A 16,728-nucleotide genomic window follows, 5' to 3' on the forward strand; every position below is an offset into this window, starting at 1 on the left:
CTGAAAGAGATGGGAATACCAGACCACCTGACCTGCCTCTTGAGAAACCTGTATGCAGGTCAGGAAGCAACAGTTAGAACTGGACATGGAACAACAGACTGGTTCCAAATAGGAAAAGGAGTACGTCAAGGCTGTATATTGTTACCCTGCTTATTTAACTTCTATGCAGAGTACATCATGAGAAATGTTGGGCTAGAAGAAGCACAAGCTGGAATCAAGATTGCCGGGAGAAATATCAATAACCTCAGATATGCAGATGACACCACCCTTATGGCAGAAAGTGAAGAGGAACTCAAAAGCCTCTTGATGAAAGTGAAACAGGAGAGTGAAAAAGTTGGGTTAAAGCTCAACATTCAGAAAATGAAGACCATGGCATCTGGTCCCATCACTTCATGGGAAATAGATGGGGAAACAGCAGAAACAGTGTCAGACTTTATTTTGGGGGGCTCCAAAATCACTACAGATGGTGATTGCAGCCATGAAATTAAAAGACACTTACTCCTTGGAAGGGAAGTTATGATCAACCTAGATAGCATATTCAAAAGCAGAGACATTACTTTGCCAACAAAGGTCTGTCTAGTCAAAGCTATGGTTTTTCCAGTGGTCATATATGGATGTGAGAGTTGGACTGTGAAGAAAGCTGAGCGCCAAAGAATTGATGCTTTTGAACTGTGGTGTTGGAGAAGACTCTTGAGAGTCCCTTGGACTGCAAGGAGATCCAACCAGTCCATTCTGAAGGAGATCAGTCCTAAGTGTTCTTTGGAAGGACTGATGCTAAAGTTGAAACTCCAGTACTTTGGCCACCTCATGCGAAGAGTTGACTCATTGGAAAAGACTCTGATGCTGGGAGGGATTGGGGGCAGGAGGAGAAGGGGACGACAGAGGATGAGATGGCTGGATGGCATCACTGACTCAATGGACATGAGTCTGGGTGAACTCTGGGAGTTGGTGATGGACAGGGAGGCCTGGTGTGCTGCAATTCATGGGGTCACAAAGAGTCGGACACGACTGAGCGACTGAACTGAACTGAAGCATGACATAAGTGTGAGTGCCAAGTCACTTCAATCATGTCTGTCTTTCTAAGACCCATGGATTGTAGCCTGCCAGGCTCCTCTGTCCATGGGATTCTCCAGGGAACAATTTTAGAATGGGTTGCCATTTCCTTCTCCAGGAGATCTTCCCAACATACAGGGAACAAACTCTCACCTCCTGCAATGGCAGGCAGGTTCTTTACCACTAGCTTCACCTGGGAAGCTTCAAAATAAGTGTCAGGAAGTCCAATAAAGTTCTGATTCTTTTCTCAAAATCCTTTAAAAACTATAGATATATGTATCAGATTTCTAGTAAAAACAAACAAACAAACAAACTCTTCTCCTTTTACTGGGGACTCAAACTATAAACTATGCCAGCCACGCATCTACTCTGTACTGTGCATTTGTAGGAGCTGAAAATAGAAGATAAATAAGCTTGTCCCTGGGAGTCCACTGCCTTTCTGTGGTCCAAAGGCCCATTTTCTTATAATCCCGAAGAAGACAAGTATTAACACACAGTCCTAAAGTAATTTCTTAATGTCATATAAATTTAAATAAGAGCATTTTCTTACTATACATAATTTATTAATTCTTGTCATTAAAGCCTGGGCCCCCTCTCTTAGCCACAGACTGATTCTAAATCCACATCCAAGTCACAAAGGTTTAAAGCTCTCCAGACCTCTCTGCAAAACAGACTGTTAACACGGCTCCCTTTGGGGAGTCTCGTGTCAACGGGAGGGCTGGAGGATTGTTTTCACTGTTTATTTTCAGGCTAAAATGACTGAATTTGTCACGAAAGAAACCATGGATCACTTTTATCAGTTTATAAAGAATCAATTTTAAAAAACCCTCAGAGACATGCAGTATCATTATATTTTATCCTTTAAATACAAAGTTTTTTAGCTAAAACATGTGACTCTTGGCAACGTCCTTATAAATGATCACAAGACCTCAACTCATTGTCAGGCTAATAAAAATGTCTGTACCCTTCAGTAACGCATCCAGCGGTAGTTACGTCATCCCAGTGTGTTGTGAATATAAGAACTATGCACCCCCTTGCCATATGTCTATAAATCTCTTTTAATTGAAATCAAATTGCCTTTGATTTCTAGCATCTAACACAGCATCTACAAAACAGAAGATACTCACTACAAAAGAATACTTCACAACTGATAATGTGGCCAACAATGATTTAAACTCTGGGAGACTATGATGTAATAAACCCACAAAACTGTTATTCCTACCAAAGTGCTGAGGCCCATGTAGCACACCCCCAGCTCAAAACCCAGGAGCTTTAAAAGATGACGCATGACAGATGCTCCAGAGGCCGATCTACCACAACCGCTGTAAAATGCAGACATTATTTCATCTAATGAACGGATGAAAACACAGTGAGACTTGGGCCCCTGCCTTCTTCCTCCCTTTCAGAGCTACACCGGAAAAAAAAGGAACCCAGAATGAAAACTGTTAGACAAGCCCCTCCTTGGCTCTCACTGGATCTTAAGAGAACAGGCCAAATGAGCCCTCTCTAGGGCTTTGTTTCCCCTGCGGCTGAAAGCAGGTAACAGAAACCCAGTCAGCGTTCTGGCCTGTTTACTGCTTGCCGGGTCAGGCTGGCCAAGTCCGAGGGCCTCCATCCACGCACCCGCCGAATGAGGAAGTGTGCCGGCTTATTTCTAACAAGCCTACTGGCTCTAACAGCACGTGACCTTTGTCATCTGTTCTGATAACTGCTCACTGAATAATACATTTTGTTTTCTTAATTTGACTGACTCCATGAGCTACAAGGCAAGGTACCATTTGATTATAAAAGTACATGATTTCTTTACAAAAATTTTATATTAATCTCTTTACACTTGATGCTTCAGAATGTCAGGCACATGGTTAAAAAGTCCTATTTGGAATCAAAAGTACTTAGAAATATCACAATTTGCCACTACGTGTTAAATATTATGCTTTTTGCTAACTAGTTTTATTGGCGTATAACACTGTATTAGTTTAAGGTGTACCACATAAGGATTTGATACTTGGATATTTTGTGAAATGATTACTACCAGGCTAATTAATTAACATCCATCACATGGTTACATATTTTTTTCTTGTGATGAGAATTTTAAAGATCTAATCTAAGTGATAAATTTTCAATGAGTCAATACATATTTCTCAACTCTTCCCTGGAGCCCAATCAGTCCTTTGTACACCTTACTGACCACTGTCTCCTTTGGGGCAGATTTTATCTGTACCTGCACAGAAATAAATCACTGAATTATAAGTAGCTATTTACAGTTCCATCTCTCCCAGAAGCCTAGAGATCTTCCATAAAATGAAGATCTTTTATTCTTTTTTTGGGGGGTGGGAGGTGGGGGAGGTAGGAATGCTTTATTTTTGAATTGTACTATCTGCCTTTTGGGCTTTCCTGGTGACTCAGTGGTAAAGAATCCCCATGCCAATTCAGGAGATTTGGATTCAATCTCTGAGTCAGGAAGATCCCCAGGAGAAGGAAACGGCATCCCACTCCATGATTCTTGCCCAGGATCCCAAGGACAGAGGAACCTAGCAGGCTATAGTCCATAGGGTCGCAAAAGAGTTGGACATGACTTACAATAATATCTGCCTTTTACAGTGAATGCTACATGCCAGATTTTCATTTTAGTCTTATAATTCTATGAAACAAGGTAAATGAAAAAGCTGGGCATAAAGAACTTGCAGAATCTTTTAAATATTCACAGGTTAGTTGGTATAAGAACAAGTACTAGATCCAGAATCCTTTGATCCTTAAACCAGAGAATATCAGCAGTCGGGAAGACAAGCTCTCGCCCTGGTTGACCAGTTACAAGCTGTGCAGCCTTGGGTTGGTCACTTCATCTGGGCTCTGTTGTCTCAGATGTATAATAATGGGGTTGAAGCAAGTGATCTCTAATGGTCCTTCTAGATCTAAAGTTTCAAGATTATTTCCCCTAGAAAAAGTAATGTGGCAATGTGGGAGAAAGACCATGCTGTTGGAAAGCACAGTTTTGAAAGGATGTTTTTCTTCATGTTGTATCTCCAATATCTAGCTGAGTATTAACTATACTAGCTGCTCAATATAAATGAACACGGCAGTGCTTCATAGTTACCTATTCAAACTCCATTTTCCCTTTATTAGTAGGTAAAATGAAAGTGTTAGTTACTCAGTCGTGTCTGAATCTTTGTAATCCCATGGACTGTAGACTGCCAGGCTCCTCTGTCCATGGAATTTTCCAGGCAAAAATACTAGACTGGGTTGCCATTCCCTTCTCCAAGGGATCTTCCCAACCCGCATCTCCTGCATTGCAGGTAGATTCTTTACTGTCTGAGCCACCAGGGACAGAATCCCAATTTCATTCAGAGCACCAGAAGCCCAGCTCAAAGACTATCATCCCCAGTCGCCCTCACAATTAAGTATGTCACTTTGCTGACAAAGGTCTATATAGTAAAAACTATGGTTTTTCCAGTGGTCATGTACAGATGTGAGAGTTGGACCATAAAGAAGGCTGGGCACTGAAGACTTGATGCTTTTGAACTGTGGTGTTGGAGAAGACTCCTTAGAGTTTCTTGCTTGGACTGCAACAAGATCAGACAAGTCAATCCTAAAGGAAATCAACCCTGAATATTCACTGAAAGGACTGAAGCTGATGCTGAAGCTCCAATACTTAGGCTACCTGATGCAAAGAGCCAATTCATTGGGAAAGACTCTAATGCTGGGAAAGACTGAAGGCAAGAGGAGAAGAGGGAGGCAGAGGATGAGACAGTTAGATAGCACCACTGACTCAGTGGACATGAATCAGAAAATTCCAGGAGATAGTAAAGGACAGGGAAGCCTGGCATGCTGCAGTCCATGGGGTCGCAGAGTCAGACACGACTAAGCAACTGAACAATGAGACATGAGTGGAATTACCATGTGGGACTTCTGGGAAGGATCTTTACCAAGGGGGAGCTCTGTTTCTTTTCCCTTTCTTCCACTGCTCCTTCTAATGACCCAAGAGCAAACATGAAGCCCGGAGACCCCCAGTGCCTTAGCCTGTGAAACATGACAGAGCAGAAGGGGGAAAGTGTGTGAAGAGTTTCTCAACAAAAGGAAGTTATCCAACCTCCAGATCTGATTTACACAAGAACATAAGCCTCGTGTTTAAACCACTGCAGTCAGCTTTCTTTTACAACCAAACCCAATTCCTAACTGACAATGACAGTCTCCCGAGAAGAGCTGCACCATCAGTAAAGGAACCAACTGAAAGGCTTCCAAAGGTTCATAAAAAGCAAACTTTAACCAAAGGACACATTGGTTGTTTGGTCCTCACTGAAACTCTGATTCAGTGAGGGGAGGAGGGAGTTTCTTTTCAGTTGTGACGTATTGCAGTTGGGGTTGGAGGTGGGGTTCATCTTGCTGAAATAACTAATTCTCCTAATGAAGCACAATATTCACACATGTAACTTATTCACACCCTGGGAAAAGAACCTGATTATACACAGATTTTATAAGCACTCACTTACACAAATACAGTAACCTAAAGATGCTTAATACTTCTGTTCAGTTGAACGAACTTCTAATGAACACTTTAACAACCAACTTATTCAACCAGGACAAATCCCAGTGAAGCTTTTAAAATGTTTCAACTTCTCTAAAATTGACCTATTATTCAGAAGACTAATTCAGGCAGAAGACCAGTTCATGAGACTTTCGCTGTACTATTAAAATACCAACTCAGATGAGACCATCCTTCTGAAGGAAATTTCTTTAAAGTTAAAAGAAGAAAATTAAGAGTGATTAAAAAACATTGATTGGTGGCATCATAACACAAATTAGGCAAATAACTAGAATAGATTTTGTAGAAGCATGTGTGACACTGAAATTAAGAATCAATATGCAACAGTCTTGAGATCTGCCGCTGCTAAGTCACTTCAGTCGTATTCGACTCTGTGTGACCCCACAGACGTCAACCCACCAGGCTCTCCTGCCCCTGGGATTCTCCAGGCAAGAACACTGGAGTGGATTGCCATTTCCTTCTCCAATGCATGAAAGTGAAAAAGTGAAAGTGAAGTCGCTCAGTCGTGTCCGACTCTTAGCGACCCCATGGACCACAGCCTACCAGGCTCCTCCATCCATGGGATTTTCCAGGCACGAGTACTGGAGTGGGGTGCCATTGCCTTCTCCGCTTGAGATCTGAGACGGGTCTAAATCTATTACCCACCTTAACATACATTTTAAGAAAATGTACCTATGACTGGGAGGGACAGGGACTTCCTATTAGCAAGGTAGGTGTGTGTGTGTGATTTATAGTGACACAATGAATGAAGAACTGATGACATAAGTTGAATCTTGAATTTTAACTGCTTAAAATAAGAATACAGTGGATGCAACAACTGACAATCAGCCGCATCTAATACAGCTTCCAGAGACAATGTGGAAAACACTGCTACAAGGAGCACACGCATTCTTCCACAACAGTTGAACCTACTCACATTAGCTCTACCATCATTAAATCATGAGTTGCGCCTATTACTTAGGCTTTAAATTCCTGTGATTCTGATGGAGACCCTTCTTCTAAGTTATATTTTAAAAAGGCAAGAGCAGCTACTGATTTCCAATGTTATATGATTTCTTCCTTTCGCTCCTAAAAAGGCCACACAATGATCAACACTCTTCTGTAACTGAAACAAGTATTTTCTACACAAAGTTGGCAAATCATCTTAGGAATTAAAATGGGCATGAAAAAAGATGGCAGCATGGCTAAGATGCATAAATGACTCTCTTTGTGATTAATTTGTCTTCACTATGGAAGGTGAATTGAAAAATACAAGTTATCTTTCATATTTTGCTTATGCTTTCAAGAATTAACCCAAGTGTCTTTATACAAAACCCCATCACCTCGGCGATCACACCTCTGATGTCCTAGAATACTTGACAGTCCTGATAGTGAAGGAGCCTCCTGGAGCACTCTGGAGACCTTCCTCATTAACAGGAAGTTACTTGGAGGCAGGACAAAGATGAAGAGATTAGGTTTACTAGTTTATGATGACAAGGCTAAGAAGCAGAAGTGAAGCAAAATTAAAACCGGAAGCAGCCTTACCTGTGCCGTTGAGCGTGGTGTTTTTATTTGTGTACAGCCTGATCATATGTCCTATTGTCTTCACATTTTCTCTTAACATTATTCCTCGAGCTTGTACCATAAAGAGATATGTGTTGGCTATAAAAGATGAAAAAAAAAAAAAAAAGAAAGATGACATGACTCAATTAGCTTTTTTAAATTAAAAAAATAATATTCAGAATTGAGGAACTGCTCAATAGACCCGAACTGATTCAATTAGTACATCGAATGGGCAAATATAAAATTACTATTTCCCATTATCGAAAACTCACAAAAACAAACTCCTTTTAAAAAACAATAAAATGAAAAATTAAAAGTAGTAATATCCATCCGTCAACTAGAATGAGACTAAATGGAACAATCCAAAATATCATAATTCCTTTATCCACATATGATTTTCTACTACAAAATATACTCAGGAATTTCAGAAAGGCATTCTTTACCACATTCAACCACATAATCCTAAAATTCATTTTCTCTAATTCTATATTAATACCCTCGAACCAAGGACTCCACAGAGATAAGAATTCCCTCATGAATCATAAACATATGTCACAAATCACTATGTCTAGTCTGGATACAGATCTTTCAAATTCTCAGTGTTGGGGGCACACGCAGGATGATCTAGAATCACAATCTCTTTTGGCAATTTCTCTTGATTACTTGAAATTTTACACTCTCAATCAAAAACCTACCTACCAGGATTGTAAAAGCAGACAGAATCAAAATCAACGTGGCAGCGCTATTTACAATAGCCAGAACACGGAAGCAACCTAGATGTCCAATGATAGAGGTACAGCTAAAGAAGATATGGTACCTATACACAATGGAATATAACTCAACCATCAAAAGGAACACATGTGAGTCGGCTGTAGTGAGGTGGATGAACCTAGAACCTGTTACACAGAGTGAAGGCAGTCACAAAAACAAGTCATCTATTATCATCTATAATATCATCTATTAAAGCATTCATATGGAATCTAATGGAGAAGGAAATGGAAACCCACTCCAGTATTCTTGCCTGGAAAATTCCATGGACAGAGGAACCTGGCGGGCTACAATCCATGGGGTTGCAAAGAGTTGGCCACGACTAGCACATCAGCATGCAATCTAGAAACAGTACAGATGAACCTATTTACAGAGAAGAAATGGAGACACAGATGTAGAGAGTGGACTGTGGACACAGTGGGAGAAGAGGTGGGACAAATGGAGAGAGCAGCACTGACACGTGCACATCACCACGTGGAAAAGACAACTAGCCTGGCGCTCGATGACGACCGAGAAGGGCGGGATGGTACATACATAATCACAACTGATTCACATTCATGTATAGCAGAGACCTCCACAATGCTGTAAAGCAATTGTCCTTCAATAGAAAAAAAAATTTTAAGTACATCATTAGTGGTCTCATTTTAATTAAAAAAAAAATCAATGTGGCATTTTCAAGTTGTTAATTTCAATCTCCAAGGTAAGTGCTTTAACCTCTGGGAGAAACTGGTAATTGGACAAAGATTACAAGAGTCATTGCCTTTTGAGATGCCAGGCCTCCTCAGAAAAGCACGAAGTCGCAGGACCCTTTCTTCCTTGGTCCTGGTTCTGCTAGTGCTGGGCGTAACTCTGGACAGCACACCAGATCTCAGCCCTCACCTAAAAATGGCAGTACACACCAGGTTTCTCGGAAGCCCCTTCTACACTAAATGCTCCAGGCATAAAGCTAAAAATCGTAAGCTCCATTCAGACAACAGAAGGCGGCTCATTTTCACAGCAAAACCAAGAAACTGCAAGGCTTGGTTAATGACTCTTTCAATTTTAAGATAAGCTGTCTCTCAACACACTAATGGCACTCTCAAAAAATAAATGCTGAGTGAAAAGATAAAAAATGCCAACTCATTTTCTGGGCCCAGTTCTGCTTCTTTGAGATGGCACAGGGAGATGAGCAAAATGTTTGCTACCTCCTTTCTCCTTTTATTGAAATTTGAACTTGCTCAAAGTACAAATGAGCAGAGAATAAATAGAACAGAGAAGTGGAGTAAAATCACACTTTTTTTTTCACCTTTAATCCATAAGAGAGAAATGCAGGTTTCACATAAGCTCCAGCTCAATCGTTTTTAGGCGCCTGTCCAGAACCTGCCTGCCAATGCAGGACATGTAAGACATGGATTCGATCCTTGCGTCAGGAAGATCCCATGGAGAAGGGCATGGCAACCCACTCCAGTATTCTTGCCTGGAGAATCCCATGGACACAGTCCACGGGGTTGCCAAGAGTCAGACATAACTGAGCAACTTAGCACACACGCACCACACCCTCTCTGGAGATCAGTCCTATAATTAGATCTAACTTGTTTAGGCTTGAGTTTATTAAACCAGGCTTATAAACCCCACAAGTTTCTATTAATTTTTGTTTTTTTAGTGGACTTTCAAAGACAGATGAGACAAAGTGAAAAATGAAACTAAAGAGAACAGCCAACCAAAAATGTGGGAAAATGTTCAAGAAAAGCCAAAGTAACATTAGCAATTCTACCTAAACCAAGATTTCAACTGAAACGACACAGAGAAAAAAAATGAAATGGATTATGAGTACCTACTGTACAATTATCTTGGATCATTTAATCCTAAAATTACATATGAAATTTGTTATCAGTGATGTAAATAGCCTATACTACTTGTTATGCACCAAACTTGGCGGAGGGGAGACCTGGAGAAGGAGGACTGAGTCAAGAGTAATTAGGCCAAGACCAGTACTGGGAGAAACAATACTGCCCCAAACAAGGATACACAAAGTAAGAATACATGTGTGTCCTGGAAACAGAATTTCCACAAACTACAGTTTTTTCTTTTAATTAACAAACCTACTCTAACAGAGAAAACTGCTTGAATCTTGTGTGCTTAGTCGCTCAGTCGTGTCCAACTCTTTGCAACCCCATGGACTACTGCCCGCCAGGCTCCTCTGTCCATGGGATTCTCCAGGCAAGAATACTGGAGTGCGTTGCCATGCCTTCCTCCAGGGGATCTTCCCCACCCAGGAATCAAATCCGAATCCTGAAACCAAGTCAAATTTAAGAAACAAGGACAATAACCAGCATAGAAAAGGACAATCAAAGTCAACTTTTCCTAAAAACTTTCAAAATAATCAGGTAACCAACTGTTAAAAAAAAAAAAAAAGATTACTGATGGCACCTGCGACAAGGGTGATTTACCAACATCATGTATTTACTCTGCGTTAGACAGATGGAGAAAAAATAAAGGTGAGACACCAAGCTCTCCAAACGGAAAACATATGAGTTTATTTTCAATCATTCACAGCTAATTGAGTTACATTCCTTAGGTTAATGGTCCTCATGGGTTTAATCCCTAAAGATCAAAACCCATTAAGGAATGAAGCTGTATTTAAATAGAGGCATTGTTAACAGGAGGAAGGCCATGTGTCAAAGTGTTTCAAGGCATAAGAAACCAGCATGGAATAATCCAGACTGACTACCAAACATCATAAAACTATAGTAACCCACACTCAGGTAATTCTACATGCCTGCTAATAATCATTATCGTAAAATAGAATGTCTTATTGGCAAGCCAGGAAATACTTGTCTAAAATTTCTATTCCAGGGACTACCCTGGTGGTCAGGTAGTGAAGACTCTGTGCTTCCACTACAGGGGGCTATGGGTTCAAACCCTGGTAGGGGAATAAAGAAGCTCAAATGCTGCAAAAAATAGTTTTTTTTTTAAAAAAGAGATTTTTCTATTCCATCTTACAAGCAACTACATTTCAGAAAATAGGGAATTTTTTCCCATGCTTGCCCTTTGGTCTCAAGACAACTCAAAAGAACACTAAAAACCAGTACTGCTTCATTAAAATGATGTTACGTTCTCTAATTTAGTTCATTTGCTATTTGCCTCTGCATTGTGAGACATAAATTTCACTTATTTACCTAGTCTGTCTTCCAGGGGTTGGAGAGGAAGCTATACCCTAAGGGGAAAAAAACTTCAAAAATCAACAGTTTACAATAGCTTGTAGGCATCTTACCCTGGGTTTATGAGGAAAGAGATTTATGAACATGCCTCATTCTCAACTTGAGAAAACTAGGGAATGTATCTGCTATAAAGTTGTGTCTCCACACCCTTTTCCACATGCAGCTTCGCTCCTTCAAAGCACAGAATAGATTCAAGTCCAGGAGCTCTGTAGTCTGCAGTAATCTGGCAAAGGCTTCCTAGGCTTTGAAGGACTCAAATACAACATCCCTCTGATCTCAACATCCTTGTTCCTGACTGCCACAATCTCCAGGTCCTTTAACAAACCAGAAGTCAACTGCACAGCTGATTCTGAGAGGGAGACTATGTTGTTAGACATTCTCACACACAGTGCTAGAGCTAAGAAGCGGAGAAGGCAATGGCACCCCACTCCAGTACTCTTGCCTGGAAAACCCCATGGACGGAGGAGCCTGGTAGACTGCAGTCCATGGGGTCACGAAGAGTCAGACATGACTGAGCGACTTCACTTTCACTTTTCACTTTCATGCATTGGAGAAGGAAATGGCAACCCACTCCAGTGTTTTTGCCTGGAGACTCCCAGGGACAGAGGAGCCTGGTGGGCTGCCGTCTATGGGGTCACACAGAGTCGGACACGACTGAAGCGACTTAGCAGAAGCAGCAGCAGAGCTAAGAAGAGTGGGGTACAAATACAATTGGGAGAAACGTTCATACAAAAGTAAAAGTGGGAACCATGGCGATGAATTACCACAGGAAAAATTATCTAGAAAGGAGATAAGAAGGTGGAGTTCAGACCGCAAATAGAAGATATAAAACTAAAAGACCTCAAGATGAATGAATCTGAGCTGAAACATGGTGAAGAAGCCACTGGACAAACAAAAAAGGGAATGGTCAACCATGACAAATGTCAATACAGAGGAGAAGAAGACAGACAATAAGGAAAAAAGAAAAAAGCTTAAAAATGAAAAGCTAATACCTAGCACTTACTCTAATGGGTAGCTTTGCTGCTGCTGCTGCTAAGTCACTTCAGTCGTGTCCGACTCTGTACGACCCCATAGACGGCAGCCCACCAGGCTCCCTCATCCCCAGGATTCTCCAGGCAAGAACACTGGAGTGGGTGGCCATTTCCTTCTCCAATGCATGAAAGTGAAAAGTGAAAGTGAAGTCGCTCAGTCACGTCTGACTCTTCTCGACCCCATGGACTGCAGCCCACCAGGCTCCTCCATCCATGGGATTTTCTAGAAGTTCTTTATATAAACTAATTGACAACCCTGTAAGGTAGGTAGTAATATTCCCATTTTACAGATAAGGAAAATGGAGTTAAGTGATTTGCTCAAGGTCATACAGTAATTTATTAGCAAGTGGTGGAAGTCGGATTCACCCCCAGCAGATAGCTCCAGCAACCCAACTCTTCATCACCATCCCAGTCAGCCCTTTAAAATAATATTAGAGGGACTTCCCTGGTGGTCCAGTACTAAGATTCTGCTCTCCCAATGCAGGGGCGCCTGGGTTCAATCCCTGGTCAAGGAACTAGTTCCTACACGCTGCAACAAAGATTGAAGATCCCAGATGCCACAACTAAGACCCGATGCAGCCAAATAAACATATGTTTTTTAAAACAAATAAACAAAAGTGCTATTAGATCCTGGTCAACTTTCAAGAGAGCAGTTTCACCCAAATAATGGGGAAAAAAAGAAATTAGTAGAGAGTTGAGTGGACAGAGTGAAAGCAGTCCGGTGTCAGAACAGGGAAGTGAGAGCAGGTCAAGGGGCGTTTCCTTGGGCAGGAGGGACCTCAGCATGACCTGAGTAGAGCAAGGAAAGAAGGACTTTAAAGTGAAGGCTCTAAGTGAGTAAGAGGAAAGAGGGAGAAGAACGTCTCCACCGATGGGACGGCACAAGCAGAGGCTCTGGGAGGCACAGCTGCAGAGGACACTCGGGATGAGCCATCCAACTTGAGGGCGCCGGCAGCAATGGACAGTAAGTTGTAACGGTCCCAGTAGGAAAACGGTGTGAAGAAACAGAAAGGTGAGGAGAGGACAGATGAGAAGTAACATTAACGGGGACTTCTCTGGTGGGCCAGTGGCTAAGACTCTGTGTTTCCAATGCAGGGGACCTGGGTTTGATCCCTGGTCAGGGAACTAGTTCCCACATGCCACAACCGAGAGTTCACATGCAACAACTAAAATAAATAATTTTTTTAAGTACTTCCCTATGACCAGTTAACTACATCATTCTCAACATTAAAAAAAGAAGTAGTAGTAACTCAGAAATCATCCCAGGGTGTGGAATGTTGGAGGGCGTGGGTTTCTAAAGAGAAGGGAAGTGAATTAACATGAATTGAGTACCTCCATTCATCAGGCACTGAGCTAAATGCTATGTATTACACTTCATTTAATTCTTCTGTAGCAGGTTGAACAGAGACCCCCCAAAAGATGTGTGCACATCCTAATTCCCAGAACCTGCAAAGGTTATCTTAATTGGAAAAGGAGTCTTTGTAGATGTGATTAAGTTAAGGATCTCGAGATGAGGAGATCATCCTGGATTATCTGGGTTGGGCCTAAATCCAATGAAAGTGCACACACAAGAGAAAGGCAGAGTGAGACTTCTATACACACACACACACGCACGAGAAAGTGAGGACGAAGGCAGATTAGAGTGGCCAGCAAGCAGCCTAGGAAGCCAAGGACTGCCAACAGGTACCCAAAGCTAGAGACAGCGGAGGGTCTTTCAGAGCCTTCAGAGGCTGCACAGCTCTGCCGACTCCTTGATTTTGAACTTCTGGCCAACGAACCTGAGGGAATGCATTCCTGCTTTAAGCCACTCAGACTGCAGTAATTTGTATCTCAGCCCTAGGAAACAAATATACCATCTCAGGATACAGGCACAACTTTCCGCATTGTAAGATCAGAAAACTGACTTCCCTGGTGGTCAAGTGGTTAAGAATTCACCCTCCAATGCAGGGACATGGGTTCAATCCCTGGTCTGGGAAGATCCCACATGCCTCAGAGTAACTAAGCCCGTGCACCATAACCACTGAGCCCGCATGCAGCAGCTACTGAATTGCACTACAAGCCACAACTGGCTCAGATGGTAAAGCATCTGCCTGCAATGCAGGAGACCCAGGTTCGATCCCTGGGCCGGGAAGATCCCTGGAGAAGGAAATGGCAACCCACTCAAATACTCTTGCCTGGAAAATGCCATGGAAGGAGGGGCCTGGTGGGCTACAGTCCATGGGGTCGCTAAGAGTTGGAGATGACTAAGCGACTTATCTTTCACTGTCACCACATTGCACTGCAATGAAAGATCTCACATGATGCAAAGACCCCACATGCTGCAACCAAGACCTGACGCAGGCAGATAAATATTTTTAAAAAGAGATCAAAAAACAACAGAAGTTACACAAGTAGAATTTTAAAAACTCAAGATTCAAGGACTGCTCTAAGTGACTCTGAGGCAGCAATCTGGTAGAAGCAATGATTGGAAGTCCTACAGGAGAGAGAGAGACTAAGAAAAAGAAAACTCTTCAATGCAAAAAGTTATGAGGGAAGTGACAACAGAGGGGGTTAACAGACTGCAACCAATGCAAGGAGGATATCAGTAGCAATACTTCAAAGTCACAGGAGAGAAAATGGTTTCCCATATAATCTACAGAACAACATAATGAAATAAACAACATGGAAAAAAGCAAACCACTTCATATTTTTGTTGTTGTTCAGTCGCTAAGTCATGTCCAACTCTTGGTGACCCCATGGACTGCAGCCCACCACACTCCCCATCCTTCACTATCTCCCCGTTTGCTCAAATTCATGTCTGTTGAGTCAGATGCTGTCTAAGCGTCTCAACCTCTGCTACCCTCTTCTCCTTTTGCCTTCAATCTTTCCCAGTATCAGGGTTTCTTCCGGTGAGTCGACTCTTCACATCAAGTAGCCAAAGCATTGGAACTTCATCAGTTCTTCCAATGAATATTCAGGGTTGATTTCCCTTAGGATCGATTGGTTTGATCTCCTTGCTGTCCAAGAGACTCTCAAGAGTCTTCTCCAGCACCACAATTTGAAAGCATCAGTTCTCTGGCGTTCAGCCTTTAGAGCCCAGCTACATATATACATCCCTTGACAGTAACCACAGACACTTGAATCATGTATTCTATGAACTTCTAAGAACTCACAATAACCTTTCAAACATCTATTTCACATGCCTGTAAGTTTTCTTCCTTCCACATCTAGCCCCTTGTTCAACAAGTTCCCAGAAATTACTCGTCTGAGTCTGTAAGAGCTAAATATATTATCTCTAATAATGATGCCATAAACTCCAGGATGAGGCCATATGACATACGAAAAAGAGTTCATTCCTTGCCTAGAACCAAAGCATCGCTTAAGTTAAAAACAAAACATAACAGACTTCCAGGCTTTGCCAGGCTGCAAAACAAATGACTCCCTTTATGTCAAAGCACTATTTAAACAGACTCTTCTACCATGGTGATAATAATTCAAAGTCAAGTATGGGCTCAAGAAAATCTGCAGAGCAAGTAATTACTAGCCTGTAATATCCTCCTCCCCATCCTTCCAGTAAATCACAGACTAATAAGTAGAATGAAAGAATTCTGTGCTCAGAATCCCATTTTATCAAGCAATCATGAATACACTGATCACACACAGCCCAGATCTATTTCAGATCTTAGCCAACAGCTCAAGCTTTGCTGATGTACGCACCAAAAAGTAACAAGAAAATTCTTTCCAACAGGTGTTTTTTACCACTTCCACTCTGCAGTTTAACAGCTTTGAGTTATTTAAGGATGACTTTTTCTAACAGTCTTATTAAAGATGTTCAAGGTGGAGACGTGTTTATTTACAATAAATATGTGTTGAATAACCAACTGCCAAGCAGTATCAGCAACTAAGGAGCCATGGGACCCCTCTGTAAAAACCAAAATCCTAAGAAAGGGCAAATGGCCTAAAACATTGGAATTACTTCTACAACAACCAGATGACCAGCTCAGCCTTGTTTAAACTTAGCTGAAAATTCAAAAACTAGACTTTGAACACATGACCTAACACATGACAGCTTTCAGCACTGTCCTTTGTTAATTCATTGTTACTCACTTAAACATATGGCTTCTTTAAAGCGTGACTGAAGCCTAAAGAGTCAAGAGTCATAAACCACATGGGAGAAAAGTAGAATCGGGAGGAAATGAGGGAACCAGGAAAGGAAAAATGCAGGCAATTACATTTTTAATCTAATCAGTAAGGAAACTTACCTAATGAAATTACAGACTAAAGGACGAACCCATAAATAAACACACCCAGGAAACATTGTAAATCTGCTGAAAATAAATGATTTCAGAATGCATTTAAAGTGAATGAAATGAACCACTACCAACTTGAGAATGCTATTGTAATGAAGAGGACATAAAAGGGAGACCTATGTGAACTATATGCTTTATAATTATCCACAATTTCCCTGTGTTTTCAAAATTAAAATACCGTTCATAATCTCAACTTACTTATTCATGAAAGGAGAATGACTCTAAAACAAGCAGGAGAGAAGGGAACACAGCATGGAAAATCAATTTCAATGATTTCCAAAGCCAGAGCATACTTTCAAATTAAA

At 41.4% G+C, this 16,728-nt stretch overlaps 1 protein-coding gene across 1 annotated transcript in view; it reads right to left on the minus strand.

The window, feature by feature from the left end:
- Positions 1–16,728, minus strand: part of B4GALT6 (UDP-Gal:betaGlcNAc beta 1,4- galactosyltransferase, polypeptide 6) — a 66,376-nt gene that overhangs the window by 37,266 nt on the left and 12,382 nt on the right. The window contains exon 2 of the mRNA XM_010828966.1: positions 7,118–7,234. Within this exon, the coding sequence (XP_010827268.1) occupies positions 7,118–7,234 (117 nt within the window). The remainder of the gene's footprint in view (positions 1–7,117; positions 7,235–16,728) is intronic.

This window comes from Bison bison, unplaced genomic scaffold, assembly GCF_000754665.1.
Source record: "Bison bison bison isolate TAMUID 2011002044 unplaced genomic scaffold, Bison_UMD1.0 scf7180017864498, whole genome shotgun sequence".
NCBI classification, from domain to species: domain Eukaryota; kingdom Metazoa; phylum Chordata; class Mammalia; order Artiodactyla; family Bovidae; genus Bison; species Bison bison.